This window comes from Marmota marmota, unplaced genomic scaffold, assembly GCF_001458135.2.
Source record: "Marmota marmota marmota unplaced genomic scaffold, marMar, whole genome shotgun sequence".
Taxonomy (NCBI): domain Eukaryota; kingdom Metazoa; phylum Chordata; class Mammalia; order Rodentia; family Sciuridae; genus Marmota; species Marmota marmota.
Window position 1 is genome coordinate 5,278,110 of NW_025999864.1, and position 20,308 is coordinate 5,298,417.

At 33.4% G+C, this 20,308-nt stretch overlaps 1 protein-coding gene across 1 annotated transcript in view; it reads right to left on the bottom strand.

Annotated features, from left to right (window-relative positions):
• The window catches only part of Jmjd1c (jumonji domain containing 1C), a 184,142-nt gene extending 164,784 nt beyond the window's left edge, over nt 1-19,358 (bottom strand). The window contains exon 1 of the mRNA XM_048813901.1: nt 19,338-19,358. Within this exon, the coding sequence (XP_048669858.1) occupies nt 19,338-19,355 (18 nt within the window). The 5' untranslated portion in view covers nt 19,356-19,358. The remainder of the gene's footprint in view (nt 1-19,337) is intronic.
• Nucleotides 19,359-20,308: the final 950 nt, after the last annotated feature.

Sequence of the window (20,308 nt, forward strand, 5' to 3'; positions counted from 1 at the left end):
ATTTAGAAATGAAGCTCAGTGAGACAACAAGAACAAGAAGAAGAATGAGGGGGAGGGGGAGGGGGAGCGGGAGGGAGAGGAAGAATTTGTTTACAAAGTGTTGGGAAATGTTCTATAGAAGAGAAAACTAAGGCATTATTGGTAGGATCACTGAACAAACTAAAAAAAATGGCTAAAGAGAAAGAAAACCATCAATCAGTTTAGATTTCTTCCTCTCCCTCCCCTACAGAATGAACCCAGTGCCTCAGGCATGTTTGGAAAGTTCATAAACTCTCTTCAATGTTTCATTGAATACCAATACTTGAAAAGATATTTAAATACTTGCATAGGGATCTTTAGGATTCTAATTACACACACATACACACACACACACACAATATCTGTTAACTGACTTTAACCAATTGTTTTCATAATTGTGGCAAACATACTGTAGTAACTTTTTCAAATAAACTATATGTTGTGGTTATAGAAATAATAATATACAGTTTTTCCTCTGAAATATTCTTATAACTTCCTTTCATGCAATCATGCACAATGCTTGCAATGTTTGAAAAACAGAATGCCTATCCAGGGTCAACCATAATGCTAGGCACAGAATAACAACACAACCAATCAAGTACCAAATACATATTTTTTTAATATTTATTTTTTAGTTGTATTTAGACACAGTACCTTTATTTTAGTGTGGTGCTGAGGATGGAACCCAGGGCCTCACACATGCTAGGAGAGCACTATACCGCTGAGCCACAACCCCAGCCCCCCAAATATAATTTTTAATATTCAAAAATGTTCAAAGTGTTTGTGTGTGAATATAGACATTCAACAATGACAAGCTTATGTAACTCACAATTTAATAAAAATACATGCAAAGTATTATTTATTTTAATAACAAAGAAGAGAAAAATAAAAAATCTAGCCTAGAAAATTAGGAAAATCTACATGAAGAAAATAACACTTGAACAGAATTTGAAGAAATAAACAGAATTTTACAGATGGAGACAGGAAATTCTTCAAGTGAAAGGGAATAATGTGCTTAAAGGTATGAAAGCTAAGCAGAGACAATATTTCAATTTAACTATACAAGGTTCAAATGATATGAAATAAGGGGAATGAAAAAGGAATTCACAGAAAAGAGCTTGTATTCCACGGAGCCTGCCATTCAGTGTTGGAAGGCGCCAGGCACACCTTTAGTGTAGCAACCCGCCTGCAGGCCCCTGATCCTCCCAGGCAGGTCCGTGCACAGTCATGGGGTTTTAAGACGTCTATTGGTGTGTAATCCTTAAATAAAGCATGAGAGTTCTGCAAGCCCAGCTAGGGGCAGTGCCCCTACACAGAGATTCTATGCTAACCTGAAGACTAAAAGCTTAAGGTTTTGGAATCTACTCCATTGGACACTGTTGGGAAGCTTAGATTCCTGCTGTTGCATCCTCAGGCTGTCATGACAAGTGGACAGCAACGCTTTCTCCCTGGTTGCTATGGATTTTGCTGACACAAAGGATGGCCTTTGATGTTGGACAGTTCCTATGAATGTAACATCTTGCCTGTATTAAACTGAGCAGCTACAAAGCACAAAAACCTGACTAGAATTTTGGGGACCCTAACATTAAGTAGACAGTATTTGCTTATGTTTTGTCTTATACAAGCACATGATTTTATCAGAAAAATTTCAATAAAATATTTTAAAGCGAGAGAGGGAGAGAGAGAGAGAATATAAAAGCATGAGAAACCTCAGAATTTATAAGCCAGTGTGGTGCTATCCAGCTACTTGGAAGACTAGGGCAGGAAGACTGTGTGAGCCCTAAAGTTCAAGATCAGCCTGGGCCACATAGTGAGATCCCATGTCTCAAACACACACACACACTACACCCCAGAGTAAAAGAAACAGATGAAAATAAATCAGAAGTATAAGAGAGAAAGCATAATATTAAGAGGATATCATTACAAAGAAAGTGATGTAAAAAGGCAAGTTAGCATCTTCAAGGGCTGCAGAAAAATTAGTAAATTCACTGGATGGACAACTGAGATGCCATAAATTACTGCAAGGTAAAAATCAGTGTTGAGGATATATTAACAAGAATTAACACATTCACCTATTCCCCTATACTAGCAGGATTTCAAAATATTATGATACATTAGGGTAAAAAAGGTGTAAAGAAAATATTTTAATAAAAAACTGGAACTCCCCAGCACCACCAATCCTTCCTGCTCTCTCAAACAATAATGACAACAACAAACTAGGACCTTCTTTTTACAGTACAGAAGCAGAGAATATATTATGTTCTTGTGTATCTATGTAGTCTTTCATTAACTGAGCACCAGAAGACATTGTAACAGTATTAATTCATCAGATAATGGGAACAACTCAAAATCACCAGAGATATTACTATTTATAGATCTGGAGTCCCAGAATTAAGTAACTTCAGAGCTTGCCACCGATGAACTTTATTTCTTTGACATTTCAGATGCAAAACCAAGTGTTTCTGTCCCTTATTTTCTTATTACTACAAATTAATTCTGGTTTCACTTTTTTTTTTTGGCACTTTTAATTTCCTCAATTTATCTTCTGCAATAGTCTTTAGACACTGAGCACAGAAATAGTTCTGCTGTATTAATATAAAGTAATAATACTTAATATTGCAAATTCTCAATTAGTGTTCTTTCTTTGTAATATTTATAAATACCCAGCAGTGAGTATTGACAGTGATAATGAATTAGTGAAAATGAAACATACTTGTTTCTTGATCTAACTTATACATATACATGCTAATAAAACATTTAATTTTTGAGATAGAGAAAAATATTACCTACAATGAAGAAAACTAATTACTAGAATAAAATATCTTTCTAAAAGGCAGAAACAAATATATTTAAGGGATAATTATGTTAATGATATACTATTTATAATATTTACACACATAATAATTTAGTACCCCTATCTATATGAAATACAATAAATTCTCTAAGACAAATGACAAATTAACTATTTCAAGTCACGTTCTGTCATCTTCAGAGTTTAATAGCTCTAATATACAGGTGATGATAATAAGAAACAACTATACCATCTGGTTTTCAAGCTCAAAAGCAGGTAACAAAAGAAAAACAGGAAGGGTGCCTCTGAGGATGTGCTTCCATAGCAGTCTAAGAACTACAAAAAATTTCACAATGATTTTAGAAAGTCTTTTTAGGTATTATAAGTCAATAAAAATGAATATTCTTTTTAACTGAAAAATACATAAGAGATTTAAAAAACTCTAACATACTTTCATAGCATCATGTAGTTCATCTTTGCAGCATTTATCACAAATGAAATCTATTTATGTATATTTAATGTCTGTCTCTCCTACTGGTCTGTAATATTTATTGAACGACAGATGAGGAAAAAGTGTACATTTCTACCCAGAATAACCTAAGATGATGAAGAAATTTATTTTGGAAGACCCTCATTGATATGGCTACTGCATATGACATATTCCATAACAGTAATTACTGCTCAAAATGTTTTACATATATATTTCATTAGACAAATGTAAGCAACAATCCAATTAGGTAGATACTATTATCTCTATTCTACAGATTAGGAAACTGAAGCTCAGAGAAGTAAAGTAACTTACTAGGCACCACTGCTCTTAGACCCAAGGAACCAAAGAAGTAAGAGCTCCTATTTTAATCACATTTCCTCCCCACTGGGTGAAGTCTCTTTGGCCTTCGGAACATGCTAAACTCCAGAGACCAAGAATTGAAAAAATATGGCCCCTGTAAATAAAATATGGGAACATAGCTACACATGTTCATTTACATGTATTTTGTTTGCTTTTTCACTATGCCAGCAAATTTGACTAGAGTAAAAAGAGTTGAGAAGTTGTAAACACATGGTTTATGAATCCTAAAATATTTACTATCTGGCCCTTTATAAGCATAAATTTACCTACTCATCTACACCATGTTTCAGTACTAACACTTTGAAATCCACAAGTAAATTAACCTAAACTCCATTCTAGGGACTCCATAGGTATCTTCTAAGCTATCCTCCCCAAGAGGACCACATCACCAGTATATTCTCTACAAAACCTGAGGTACATCCAAAGGTAGAGAAGGGTAGGAGGCAGAATGTGAATGTACATCCTGGATGTCAACATGCATGAATGTGAGGTTCTTCGAAAGATAAAAGGAAGAAAGGGTAGGGTAAACACAAGAGGGTGTCTCTAGAGTCTCCATTTGTATTATTGTTGCCCTAGGGGGCTCACAAATGTTAATGTCTTAGAGCCGTGATCTGAATTGGGACTACATGACTTCAGAGTCCATACTCAAAACCACTTTGCTGCATGCACCCTAAAAGTTGAGTTGGCACTTGAAAGGGAAAATTATTATGAGGAAAAACTCAGCCATCTAGAGTAATATTTAAACACATTTAATATTCTACATATCTATTTTGTTAAATTAGATTCCTCAGCATAATACATTAACATATTCTTTGTTCTTTTTATCCTTTTTATGGTTGTTTTGGTTGTATGCAGTTTACCCTAAGTAATAAGCAATTTATTGTTGTTCTAAAATCTAAAGGTCATTCTAAATCATTTTTAGATCAGGTGACTATGTTATTTATTGGTTCATTATCATATTTCAGGGTGTTAACAAAGTGACTTAGCTATTGTGTATGTATGTACCCTCTATGTCATTGTGGTTTTGACCTGTTCTTTGAAATTCCCCAAAAGAATGGCCAATTAATTCAATGACTTATTTCTACTGAATAAAGCTCCTGTGTCAGACTATTTAATAAACCACTGGTAAGCTTTATGGATTAGCTATGTTTGTATTGAGTATGCATTTAGTAAACTATGCCATAAGTGGGAAAATCTAACAATTTAATTATACTAATGTTGAAAATCCAATTTCACATCAGAACTAGAAATCCTGGAGAGTAACAGACTCTAAGCCTCAAGTTAACTCTGCCTGAATGGCATATGCTTAAGGAATTCTTATGGGGTAACCATTAATATTTAGAACTCCTTAAGTCAGGGGATGTGATTAACCAAGAGGAATATACAGGAATTTATCTGAGTTGGACACCTTCTAGATTTTTGGAAACCATAATATTAAAACACTACACTTCACACTTTGAAAATGCAGGTTAGTCTAAGAACCTAATCATCATTTATAATAACTGGAGACCTGACACTGACTGACTTTAAGATTTGCAATGGTTTGTTATTTATCTATTTTGGCAATGGTTGTTTAGATATGACACCAAAAGGATCATCGATAATTTTTTTTAAAAAAGACTAGATATCATTTAAGATAAAAACTTCTGCGCTTTGAAACACACCAAATGAGACCGAAGACAAGTCACAGACTAAGAAAATCTTTGTAAATCATACATCCAATAAAGAACTTGTATCCAAAATATACAGTAAATTGCCCCCCCCCAAAAAAACCCAACAACAATAGCTTTTGACAAAGTTATTCAAAAATTGACAAAAGATGGGGTTGGGGACATAGGTCAGTGGTAAAGTACTCATCTAGCATGCATGAAGTCCTTGGGTTTGATCCATAGCAATGCAAAGGGGAAAAAATTGGCAAAAGATCTGAGCAGATGTCTCACTAAAGAAAATACATAAATGGGAAATAAGAATACAAAATAATGTTTGATATCAATTGTCATGAGGAAATTTTGAGTTGAAATGACAATAAGGTACCACTACACATCTTTAAAATGACAAATACAAACAAAAATCTGACAATACCAAAATACTAATTTGAAGCAGTAAAACTCATTAACTGCAGGAGTAAAGGAAAAGGATGCACTTTAAAAACAATCTGGCAGTTTCTAACTAAATATACTCTTTCCACATAATAAAGCTATCAAATTCACAACTACCCAAATCTGCACATTAATATTTATAACAGCTTTATTCATAGTTGCCAAAACAGAAGAAACTAAGTTGTCTTTTAATACATTAAAAAGATAAAGACACTGTAATACAATACATTTATATAATGAAATATTATTTACCAAGAAAAATAAATAGGATTTCAAGCCATGAAAAGAAATAGAAAAACTTAAATGCATTTACTAAATAAAAGAAGTCACAGCCTAACATATTTACATTTTCTGGTTCATTAAGGAACTAATACAACAATCTTTAATGCAGTGGATGCAAAGGACAAAATCTGCTAAGTTTCAATGAATTAATAATAAAAAATATCTATAGACACACTATCCTTGATGGGATGAGAGAAAAATAAATATAAATTTGTTGACATTTGTAAAACCAAAATATTCAGGGGGCCCAAAGAGAGTAACAAATCACTTGAAGGGGGGGCACTGTTGGGTATCAAACCTAAGCCTCACATGAGATAGGCAAGTTCTACCATTTAGCTGTATGGTAATATATACTGGGGAATCCTAGCCTTCACATTTTAAACACATCATCCTGTATACAGGACACCCATAACACTTTAGAAGACATCTATAAAATTGATTAATTTAAGTTTTTATAGGTATCCTACATATAGGATGATGGGACGTAACAGGTCAATACAGTTCCAAATGAATGGATTTTTTAGCTCTATTAGGTAGCAGGCCTAAAGCCAGAACAATGGAAGTAAGCAAAGATGTTGCATATTTTGATCCTTAAAAAAAAAACCCAAAAAAAAAAAAAAAAAAAAACCCAGGTTATCTTCTTTATATTTACAATAAACACAACTATTTATTTTTTAAAAATGTTAAAGATAATTTGGAAGCTCAGGAAATTTGGTTTGGGCCTCAACTAAAACTCAAAAGAACTGAGGCCCAAGGAAGTCTAAATGATCTCCGGCAACCTATGTACCAAGGATCCATGGTCATACTTTTTCATGAGTGAGATAGCTAATAATAAATTTGCAATGACCCCCACTTTAGTCATTCACATAATATTTGAATACATACATATCATCAGTGAAGTATATGATAGGGATGAGACATAATGGGTCATCCTCCAATGCCTAAAGTAATTCTTTTACTTAAAATGCTCAACAAAGATGGCAGGATCTGATTTTTCATTTAAAAGAAAGACTCAGAATCTCATTTTTTCCCCCTGAATATTTTAAATAAGTATTTTAAAATCAGTGGTCAATCTAATAAGATGTGTTCAAACAGTGAATATCCTGGCACTATAATCAAAAACTTCAGATAAATTAAATGCTTAAGTGCTACTGATGTCTCAAAAGTTAGGCAGCTGAATTTCTTTCACTAATGTTATCCACAATACTCTACACTGGCACCGCTTTCAGACCTCAGGTTAGTAGGAAAAGCCTAGTATAACTGTCCAAATGGAAATGCTGTTATTGAGTACTTTGTTAGTTGACTTAAAGTATAAAAGCATTAAAAATGGGCTGATTAACTTGTATTAATACACTGGAAATGAACGTAACTTTGAATATAAAAAGAGATGTTTCATTCTACGAGTCTATTTGTTGTTGCTGTTGTCGTTGTTAACTCATCAGTATCTAAAAATCTTGGTAGAAATAATCAGAATACCTTGGGCTAAAGAATGATTATAGCATCATAGCCATTTCGGAGGTTTACTCTAAAAATGCCACCTATAAACTACTTAAAATAGTCACATTTTAATTAGCCTTCTATTTTAGGGGGTTCTATGTGCCAAAATTATTAATACAAATGGATGACTCTTGGAGACCCCAAAAGCATAGCCTGGCCCTTACAAGTATTTTTTATTTGTTCTAATTAGTTATAAATGACATTAGAATGCATTTCAGCACATCATACATAAATGAAGTATAACTTCTTATTTTTCTGTTGTAGATGTAGAGTTACACAGGTTGTGTGATCATACATGCACATACGGTAATAGTGTCTGATTCATTCTACTATCCCTTACAAGTATTTTTAGCAAAAATAAGATGACTCTCAGGACCCCAATGGTATATCCTAGCCCTTACAAGTAACATAAGAGAGCCATAAAGGGATATTATCAATTATTTCATTTGGGGACAGATGAAATATTTTATTCTGATAACACAAAATACTGTATATGAAGCACTAACAGTTCCAAGAGTTTTCCACTAGAAACTTAACACTCACACTATACTGCATCACCATCATTCCCAATCAGAAATTATTTTAAGTCAGTATTAGGAGGAATACAAAGGAACAAAGAGAGACAATGCAATCTGTTTCTTCTTTTTTCTCTACTTCATTCCTTCCATTATTATTTTTGCAATTGACACACATATCAAAAACTAAAACAAAACAAAATCCAAGGCCTCACCCATGCTAGGTGAAAGTACTCTCCAGCCCAAGTTACTCATGAATAGTATGTATGTATGTATTTATTTATTTATTTATTTATTTATTTGGTGGGGGAGTATTGGGGAGTGAACTCGGAACACTCAACCACTGAGTCACATCCCCATCCCTATTTTGTGTTTTATTTAGAAACATGGTCTCACTGTTTTGTTTAGCACCTCACTTTTGCTGAGGCTGGCTTTTTAATTTACTATACTCCTGTCTCAGCCTCCCGAACTGCTGGGATTATAGATGTGCACCAGCACACCTAGCTTTACTCATTTTTTTTTAAATACCTTTGTTTTTTTATTTTTATGTGGTGCTGAGGATCGAACCCAGGGCCTCGCACCTGTGAGGCAAGTGTTCTACCGCTGAGCCACAACCCCAGGCCCTACTTATGGTTTTAATAAAATAACTGAGTTTGTAAGTTTTCCATGTTAAATCTGTTTGGGGTGCTAACAAAGTGTCACAAACTGGTAGCATATAAACAAAAATTTGTTTCTCACAGTTTTGGAGGCTGAGATAAGGGTACCAGCATGACTGAGTTCTGGTGAGGACCTGCTTGCTCCCTGATTCATAGACATTACCTTTTTAGTCCTGTCATGGCAAAAAAGAGAAGGAAGCTCTATGTGGTCATATTTCTAAGGACACTAATCCCAGCTGGAAGGGCTCTGCCCTAATGACCTACCCAAGGGCCCTGTCTCCTAATAATATCATGAGAGATTAGAATTTCAACCTAATAAATTTTGGGAAACACAAATATTCAGTCTATACCACCATTTTTTTTTTCTTTAAGAGACAGAATCTTGCTATGTTGCCAGGCTAGAGTACAACAAATAGTCTTTTTTTATATACAGTACTTTTGTTTGTTTATTTATTTATTTATGGAGCTGAGGATTAAACTCAGTGCCTCACTAGTGCTAGGCAAGCACTCCACCATTGAGCTACAATTCCAGCCCTACAATGGCTATTAGGCATGATCTCACTGATAGTACAGACCTTATAATCAGCATAGCTCACTATGGCCCTACCCCTCTACACACTTAACTAGGAATTTAGGAATGCAACATAGTACCCAGCTAGTACTTTCTTAACCATAGTGACTTTCAACTATACTTCATTCTGTCTGAACCTCCCCTTTTTTCCAGAAATGTGACATACTAGAAATGTCTTAATTTATTCTAATTCTATCCCTAATCTTTTTTAAAAGAGAGAGTGAGAGAGAGGGGGAGAGAGAGAGAGAATTTTAATATTTATTTTTTAGTATTTGGTGGACACAACATCTTCGTTTGTATGTGGTACTGAGGATCGAACCCGGGCCGCACACATGCCAGGCGGGCGCGCTACCGCTTGAACCACATCCCCAGCCCGCTAATCTATTTATATTGAACATTCCATTTTTAATGTCTATTTACCATTCATTCATTCAACAATACTGATCAAGGATACTTATGTATAACTGAAGAAGTCACACTTCTCTTTCAACCAGAATCATGTAGTTTCTTCCTAAATCTAAACTCTCTGGCTTCAAGATGTAGTTCAGAAGTCTGCTTCTCCAAAATATCTTCTATCCCTTGCACTGAGTCAAAGGTCCCTTTTACAATCTCTTTTAAGTCTCTATCTATAATATACCTAATAGCTAACAATGAAATTATATATGTGCCCTCAACTAAATTACATCAATTAGAGGTATGATCCAATTTAGAAATGTTCGTGAATTGAAAGATTCAATATTGTTGAGGTGAATTCTCCCTAAACTGATTTATAGTTTCATTGCAATTCCATCAAGATTCCAGTAGGATTTATTTATGTATGTTAATTTATGTTTTTTCTAAAATTTACATGGGCAGGTAAAAGAAGAAAGAATAGCCAAAATAATTATTTAAAAAGATGACTCACACTTCATAGCTAATTCAATATAAAATTATAATAACTAAGCACATGGTACAGCCAAAAAGACACACAGATCAATACGAGAATAAAGTCTAGAAATAAATACATACAGAAATGAGAACAAATTTTTAAGAAATTTGTAAAGTGGAAGGAAAATACATAACCTTCAACAAATGGTGCTGGGATAATTAGACATTGACTGCCAAAAACTAAAACAAAACAAAATCTAAAACCAATTTCACTCCATATTTTGTACCATATATAAAAACTAAATCAAACTTGGTCAAACTTAAGCATATAAAGTAAAACTTTGAAAGAGACAAGATCTTTGTGACCTTGGGTTAATAAAAGAATTCAGAGAAATAATCTAAGAGAAAATATTAGATGTCATCAATTTTTTTTCTTCTTCTGTAGAAGTCAATGTCCACAAAATGAAAAGACAAACCACAGCTGGATGAAAATATTTACAAATCATGTATCTGATGAAAGACTTGATTCTGGAATGTTTAAAAACTTTCAAAACTCAACAATAAAAAAGAAAATACAAAAATATGGACAAAAGATTTGAACAGGCACTTCACTAAAGAAGGTATGCAGATAGCAAATAAACATATAAAATATTAAAAACCACTAATGACTAGAGAAATACAAATACAATGATACACCTCTACACATATATTAGAAATGATGAAAATTTTAAAAACCAACTAAGCCAAAAAACAGAAGGATGCAAAGCAACTTGACCTGGATGTTGTTGGAAACACAAAATAATAAACCACATAAGAAAAATTTGAGTTTCTTACAAAGTAAAACATACAAGTCACCACAGGACCTACCAATCTCACACTTAAGTGTTGACCCATATGAAATGAAAATTTGTACTTATATGAAACCTCAAAAAATTAATGTTAACAACTATTTTAGTAGCCAAAAGCTAGAAACAAAGGTCCCCGAAATGTAAGACAGATAAGTGAACTATAGTAGAGCTATACGCGGGACTACTACTCAGCAATCAAAAGAAACAAACTATTGATATATGAAACAATACAGAAAAATCTCAAATGCTTTTAGGATAACTGAAAGAAGCCCAATTCTGAAGGCCAACTACTGTATAATTCTGTTCATATGACATCCAGGAAAAGAAAAAATAAGAACCAGGAATGAATAGCTTAGTTGCCAGAGTTGGGAAATTAAGGGGAGGGAAGGTTGAATGTATAGTGGCAAAAGAAAATTTTGTGATTAAACTATTCTATATCTACACTGTGTTAATAATGGTTACATGACTGTGTTTCTGTCCTAACTCAGAATCATTTATTGAAATAAGTAAAATTTATTCTAATTAAAAACAAAGTATATTAGCAGAGAATTTAACTGAAAGAGGAATAAACATAATAAACCATGTCATTCACTTCTCCCAAAGGCAGTTAATATACATATTATCATTTATAACATAAATATTAGACATCTATATCTATAAATTTATTTTTAAATAGTGTCTCAGATGTCTTTTGGGGTGAGGGAGAGAAGATTGAGACAACAATTACAAATGTAGGCTGTATCTCAATATGCCATTGGACCAAAAATTACCATGATTACAACACTATCGTGGTACAAGTTGATTGATCCCAGTATCTCATTCTTTTCACAAGGAAGGGAAAGAAGAGTCCTGTTGGCAATCTGTTATACCCTCCAGTTTTTTGTTTGTTTTGAAAAGAAAAATGTGGGAGCAAATATGAGGGTGAGGGTAAAACAAGTATGGAAACACTGTCGACCCGCCATTAAAAGTACCAGTACGTGCACGCATACATACACATACACAGATGATATACAACTGTAAATACTGCAAAACTTCAGCAGAAAGAGCATTAACAGATAAGCATGCTCTAAAATGAAATGGTGATGAATCTTTTGTCCCAGGAATTTCTGATGAGGACATAGAAACTTACTTACAAAGTCAAAAATGTTTTGTTTCTAGAGAAATCTTAGCAAAGACAGCCCACCCAATTTTTTAGTAAAGAAACTACTGACACCTTTTCACAATAGGCACAAGGGGGCACTGGAGCACAGGGTTTTATTTATATCTTGTGGAAACACTTAAAGACTTTCCCTGAATTCAAGAACAAAAACACAAGAAAAGGAAAAAAGAGGTGGAAGGGGAAGGAAGGCAACAATTAGTGACATATCTCAGTTTCACAGAAATTTACATTTTCAGTTACAGAAAGATTTTACAGGGCTATATTAAAATGTATTTTTTCAGTAACATTCTATTTTAACAATCGAATACCGGGACTGAATTTTGATAAAAAACCCCAGTTAAAAAGAACGCCTTTGATCTTTCATTCTTAATCAACTATAATTCTTTAATTGAATAAATAACCAGTCTTCAAACAAAAGTCTCATATTTTAATCCATGGTTCTTCACCAAGAGTGTGAAAACTGTACGTACTTTAGTTTATAAATAAATCTTCAGTTATTCAACATGCCAGAATACTGACTGTCAGTAATATGAAAAGCTATTTTGAAAAAAAAAAAATTGTTCTTATATAAAAAAAAAAAAACCAATAACAATAGATTCCTGTGTACTCATCATCATTAAGCTGCAACAATTTTCAAGTCACGGTTAATTTTGTTCCAACCATTTTTTTATATATATCTTAAACTGCAATCCGCCAGCATTTAAGTTTTCCAGATTGGGTGTTTTGTTTGTTTGGGGGTTTGTTTAATTAGAACCCAAATAAGGTCCACTTATTTCCATTAGTTGATATGCCTCTTAAATTTGTTTGTGTATGTGTTCCTTAGGACTGAACCCAGAACGCAGGAGAGCTCTACCACTGAGCTAAATCACCAGAAATGCCCCCACCCCCTTATTTTTTTATTTTGAAGCAGGGTCTTACTAAATTACTGAGAACAACCTCGAACTTGTGATCTTCCTGTATCAGTCTCTGGAGTCACTGGGATTATGGGCACCACACCAGACACAGCTACACATCTGTTTTTATTTATAGGTTTTACCTCCTCTCTTCCCCCTGCAATTTTATTGTTTAGGAAATCAAGTCATTTGTCCCATATAGCCTTCAATTATCTGTATTGTGCTGACTATTCCTCTATGCCATTTTAAAACATGCTCCACTGTCCTTGTATTTCCTGTAACTGTTCAATCTAGAGTCTTAATTAAAGTCAGGGTTGTTAGAGAAAAAAGTCACACATAGTACTGTGTTATCAAGAGGCATATTGTCTGATTATATATTTGTGTGAGTATTGTCTGATTATATCTTTGTGTGATAACAGCAGACAAAGATGATTGCTGTCTATCCAATCTTTCACCAAGAGCTATTTTGTAAAATAGTAACATTCTAACTGTATTAGAATATTATCATTAACTTTCTGAAATATATCTATTAAGTAAAAATCCCCTCTTCAAATCTTTGCTATCCATGAGGCTATATGTCTAATTTTTATGAGTTTTTTAAAATAATAAGCTAGTATCCTAATTTTCTAAAATGGTGAGTAATGTGTGTTTGTTTTTTAAGGAAGAGGTCATTACAAACTCTCTGAATTCAAACAAATGAATTTCAAATCTCTGAAGCTGTTAAGCCTATTGCTGCCAATTCTGTTTCACTGGTGCCAGTGGTTGAACCCAGGGCATCATCCACAGAAACACATGTTCTACCACTGAACCACAAAGGAGCCTCTGCTGTCATATTGTCTATCGTGGCCATAGACAGAATCTTCAAATAGCTCTTGAGTCTTTGGTAATCTCTTAATAGCTTCCTTGATTCCATATTATGAATACGGATAACCTTGTCCATTTCCTGCTTCAGACCAGAAATCAACCATATATTCAAGGTAAATGGGAAACAGCATTCAAACAACTTGGATGCTAGGGGTACTCATTACTCCTGAGATAGTTGCTTTTTCTAGGCCTTTAGATAGTGGTCAGTTAGCATGACTTTATATCTATGGTTCCAAATAAAATTCTACATGGGTTTTTAGCCTCATTATTTCTATATAGTTTCTCCCTTCTTGATAATTCTGCTATCCAATGACACCAACATAATTAAATCTTATTTGCTTTGTCACACAACACATATACATAGGTCTAGTAATAATACCAACACTATAATTAGTGAAAATCATCTAAGATTTTTATCTCAGTTCTTTATCCTCAGGGTATAATCCACTAGGCATATATAATCAAATTACTACGTTTTAAAGTCATTTTTTTAAAGAGAGAGAGAAAATTTTAATATTTTATTTTATTTTTTTTAGTTTTTGGCAGACACAACATCTTTGTTTTTTGTGGTGCTGAGGATCGAACCCAGGCTGCATGCATGCCACGCGAGCGCGCTACTGCTTGAGCCACATCCCCAGCCCTTAAAATCACTTATAATAATAGTTGCTTCCTATGGTTATACCACTTCAGCTTCTTTGTACACTATGTTTTTTACTTTTAGGGCTTTTTTTGATAAAAACTTTTTAGAATTATGTACAACACTTATATGTTCATTTTACATCAGAAAACAAGGTACATTCAGAGACATTTAGCTATTCCTTCTATCCCTGTAGCCTACAGTGTTAATTACAATTCCTAATTTTAAAAAACAAAAGTAGAGACAGAACATATATAACATGGACACACACTCCAGTTTATTTATTAGATAAACAGCAGCATACTTCTTACTCATTTTGCTGTATTTTTACTTAAATGTGTATTTAGTAATCATGGCAGAGTAAATATTTATTTACATTTATGTTTGCATAACATCTAATTTAATACATGAATCATTTTTCATTCAGTCAGAACCATATTAAGAGATATTTGGAGTGTTTCTGTCTTTTGCTAATATAAATGGTGTGGATATGAATATAGTCTATGCACATGTAATTTTGTATTTTAGCCAAACTATTTTGGAGATATTCTACTCCTAGGAATAGGCTTTCCTACACCAAAGAATAAGTATTTAATTTAGCTAGATATTTCAAACTACTACAGACAGTTGTACCATTTTGGGTTTCAATAAACAACTTGTGAGAGTGCTTCCACAGGCTCACTAATTGGATGTGTTATCTGCCTGGGGGGAAGTATCCAACATCCGGGGAGACTACCCGAAAGGTAAAAATTGTCATCTTGGTATAGTTCACTCCATCTTTTCCTTTTATTTTCTATTTTATTGGCTTCTATTCATAACTTTATTCCCCTTATTCTTAATTTGGGCTTAAATTGATCTTTCTCTCTTAAGGTAGAATTTTAGGTCACTGACTTTTAAAAATTCTTTCTAACATAAGCATTTAAATTTATACATTTCTCTCTAATCCTTGTGAAGATACACCCACATTGTGATTTAGTATATTTTCATAATCATTCAGTTCAAATGATTTCTGACTTTCCTTGAGATTTCTCCTTTGGCCAACAGATTATCTAGAAGTATATTGTTTAATATCTCAATATCTTTTTCCTAGAGATAATACTGTTTTGATCTTAATTTAATTCCATTGTGGCTCAAGAACACATTCTTGTATTATTTCCACCCTTTAAAGTTTCTTTAGATTTGTTTATGACCCCCCATGATGAATATACCAGGTGTACTAAAAAATAATGTGCATCATGAAGCTTTGAGGTAGTGTTCTATAAATATCTGCTATGCTCTGAACATTTGTATCCCTCTAAAATTGAAAAGGTTAAAATTTCAATAAATGAAAAATGAGATTACTCACAAATGAGATTGGCCTCAGAGGGTTTCCCGGTCCCTTCAATCACATGATAACATTCCAAAAAGGGACTATAAAAACTACAAAGTGGGCCTTCACTAGACACCAAATCTGCCAACACCTTGGTCTTGGAGGTCCATGGCTACATAATTGTGAGAAGAAAATCTGTTGTATAGATTCAGTTTTAAGGTATTTTGATAGTAGCCTGAATGGACCAAGACAATATTAATTAAGTCAAGGTGATTGACGGATTTTTCAAATCCTCAATATCTTTTCCTAGGTTGTTTTTTTGTTTGTTTGTTTTGGTACCAGGGATTGAACTCGGGCACTCGAACACTGAGCCATATCCCCAGCCCTATTTTGTACTTTTTAATTTAGAGACAGGGTTCTCACTAAGTTGCTTAGGGTCTCGCTAAATTGCTGAGGCTGGCTTTAAACTCAAAATCCTCCTGCCTCAGTCTCCCGAGCTGCTGGGATTACAGGTGTATGTGCCATGGTTCCCGGCTTTCTTTGCTAGTTTTTAAAAATATTTATTTTTTATTGTAGATTAACACAACACCTTTATTTTATTGATTTTTATGTGGTGCTGAGGGTCAAATCCAGTGTCTCACACATGATAGGCAAGCACTCTACTACCAACAAGCCACAGCTCTTCTTTGCTAGTTTTTTACTGGTTTGTCTTACCAACTGCTGGTGTTAAAAAGTCTTCAACTAAAAAATTTTGCTTCAAGCATTTTGAAGCCATGCTATTAGATGCATATATATGTGATTGTTTTGTCAATCTTTAATTGTTCCACTTTTCTGATATTTTCTTAAGTACTTCAGCCACAGTACATACGTGCATATTATTTTACATGGTTATATATATATATTTCCATTCATTTTTTTTAATTAGTGCATTATATCATTCACTTTAAATCTATCTGGTAAATTTCTGATGAACCACAAACTGTTGGATCTTACTTTTTTTTTTCTTATATCAATGCTGACAATCTCTGCCAGAACTGAGATTCTAGCATGTTCAACTATAGAGTTCAAGACTACTAATAATTACACTATTACCATTTAGTGTAATTATTAGTATGGTTCAATCTATCAAATTACGTGTTCTTTGCCTCTTTTTTCAGCTGTTCCTTTCTCTCTGCCTTTTTTTTGTATTAACTGAATATTTTTTAGAATTGTATTTTAATTTATATAATTATGTTCTAGTAGCCACATTAAAAAAAGAATGAAATGATTTTAAAATATATTTTATGGGGCTGGGGTTGTAGCTCAATGATAGAGCACTTGCTTTGCATGCATGAGGCACTGGGTTCGATCCTCAGCACCACATAAAAATAAATAAAGATATTGTATCCAACTACAACTAAAAAAAAATTTTTTTTAAACGTATTTTATGTAAGTCAATAGTTGTGCTCCCCAAGTGTAGGTTCATTTTCTATGGTTTCACAGTTACCTACAATCAACTGTGGTACAAAAATATGACACAGAAAATTCCAGAAAGAAACTAAAAAGTTTTATATTGCATGCCATTTTGAGTATTATGTAAAATTGTGTATCATCCCTTTCTATCATGAACCATCCCTTCATCCAGTGTATCCACACTATATATGCTACACATCCATTAGTAGCCATCTAGGTTAAAAGATTGACTTTGTGGCATGATAATACTTGAATACAGGGTTGGGTACCATCTCTGTTTTCAGATATCTACTGAAAGTCTTAAAGGATATATCCTATAGATAATGGGGGACTACTATCCCTTATGTGTTCTAAATCCATCCAATGTACTTTTTATCTCTTACACATTTTAGTTTTCACTTCCAGAATTTCAATTTGTATTTGATTTTTAAAAAATATCTTTATAGATCTCAAGTATCCAAAATTCAATCCTTCTTTTAAGTCATCCTCTGTTTAATATCCATGTCTACTAATTCTATCATCTATGTCCTTTTGGGGTTGTTTTTGTATGAGATCCCCTCTCTGCCTATTATGGGGTTATTTTCCCCGCTTCTGCGGTTGTTTGGTAATTTTTACCTTAACGTTAAGCATTATAATGTTACTTTTTCATGTACTACTGCATTTTTTTTTAATGCCTACATTAGGTTTTGTTCCCTGCACCCACAACTTCCCCTGAGATGCAGTTAAATTGCTTAGAAACAGTTTGATACTTTTGGGTCTCATTTTCAAGATTTTTTTTTTTTTAGGTTAAGCCAGCGCAAATTTTAGTCTAGGGCTAAATTTTTCTTCCCATTATAAACTCTTCTGAGTACTCTTCTCAATGTCCTGTAAATTATGAGGTTAGTCACAAAAACTACTGGGAACAAAACCATTCCAAACTCAGGTGAGTTTTGGCAATATTCCTCTCTTTTCAGGTGTTTTTTTTTTTTCCTTATACATTTGTGCAACTTCTTAAAGCACATGGGCTTATTAGTTCAGCACTTAGAGAAAAATCCCTATGGAGATCTTTCTTTTTCTTTCTAACTTATTACTATCTGATATTGGGTCCTGCCAACTCTATCACCATGGCCTCCATAGACTCTCAACTTTAACTAGAGTTTTCCCCTTGCAAAAGCCAGAGTCCTTGCTATTTAACAGTCATAATCGATAAGGATCACTATGATACAGTTCTTGCTCTCAAGAAGAATTACCGTATTTCAAAAAGGCTACAAAATAAATAACAATCCATATATAAGGATAACAATCCTTACAGAAATATTACCACTGTACACCATTTTAAATTTAAGTTCATACAGTATATGTATTTACATTCTCTCATTTCATTTTTATCATCAACTTTCTCAGTTCAATCCAGTAAGTAAGTTCTTAAGTATTTTTTTTTTTTACAGAGAGTGCTCTATGACCCAGAAACATGATGTGATTAACCCAACATTACATACTCAACATATGGTAGAGCCAGAACTCAAGCCTGAGTCTACTTTTACACCACACATACCTCCAAAAGAAAATACTTCTTTATAATATGGATAGGAAATAACAAAGCAAAAGTTACTGTTTTAAATTATATAGATGTGATTAATTCTAACAGAAATGGGAGGTGATATTTCCTATAAAGTATGAACCCTAATAATAAAAGTGAGATATTATCAAAATTGATTTTCCAATGTGATTTATTAGGAACTTATTAAATATTGGTGGACTAAATAAATGAAAGGAATGAGTGAATGAAACAATGTGGTAACAGTTTTCTGATGTCAGATTTTAAAAAGAACATATGGAAAGAGGAAAACATAAGAATGTTCACAAATTACTATAAATCTTCTAAGAACATTGCCAGAATAAACTAAATTTCATTAACCAAAAAAGGAAAATCATATAGGTCCACTGGCTGCATAAATGTAAGAGGATGAACTAAGAAGAAACAGGAATATTACATGGGAAAGATGATGTAATATTAACAGATGCAGAGAGAATAAAGAACTACTCACACCTCCTGCTTTGCATCCATCTTCTCCACCAAGGAGAATTGAGTAGAAAACTGGAAAAGGTAAAGAAACATAGTTAAAAAGTAAATGAAGTTGAAATGAGAAAAGAAGACAGCAAGGGAATACCTAGCCAATTTCTAAATTAGATTTTGTCTACAAAGTCTAAATAATCAAAGGCCTGAATTAGGCATGCACTTTCAATATGTTTAAAACAGCACAGAAAATAAAAACAATCTCTAAAATGAACTGTTTTTGGAAACAAAAATGATGTTTTATTTCTCTTTTCTAGTACTAGGGATGGAACCCAGGGCCTTGCACCAATTAGGCAAGCACTCTACCACTGAGCTATATCCCCAGTCCTATTTTATTTTTCCCAGGCTGGCTTCAAACTGATGATCCTCCTACCTCAGCCAAGTAATTAAAACTGTGGCATGTGCCACCATGCCCAACTGAAAAGAATATTTTCTAGAAAATATACATAAAAGAAGTCTTAAAGGCTCCTACTGATCCATTAATACTAACCTACCAAAAGTCCAAAACGATATTTGCAAGAAGGCTTGAAAGCATTAAGAAAAAGGTTATCCAAGAGTAAATTTTATTTTACTACAATCAATGCTAAATTTTCACTATCAATACATTTCTTCTTAGTGTTATAGGCTAGTGTGAATAATACACTAGACTTTTTTAAAAGCAAAATTTGTGGGGTAAGATTCTGAATATATGAGTAAAATGATAAAATGTGAGCTCCCATTAAAAAGAGCACAATTAGATAATCACAGGTGGATAAACAACCATAACTCACAACATTAACTAAAAACTAAAATAAAACAGAATAACTTCAAATATATATCACTGATCTCTTATGCTTTACTCAAAATACTCAGATGATACAAAACTCAGACTATGAAATGAACATAGGACTCAAAGTTAAGAATAATTATTAACATGTTAGATGATGAGGATTCCAAGATGTGAC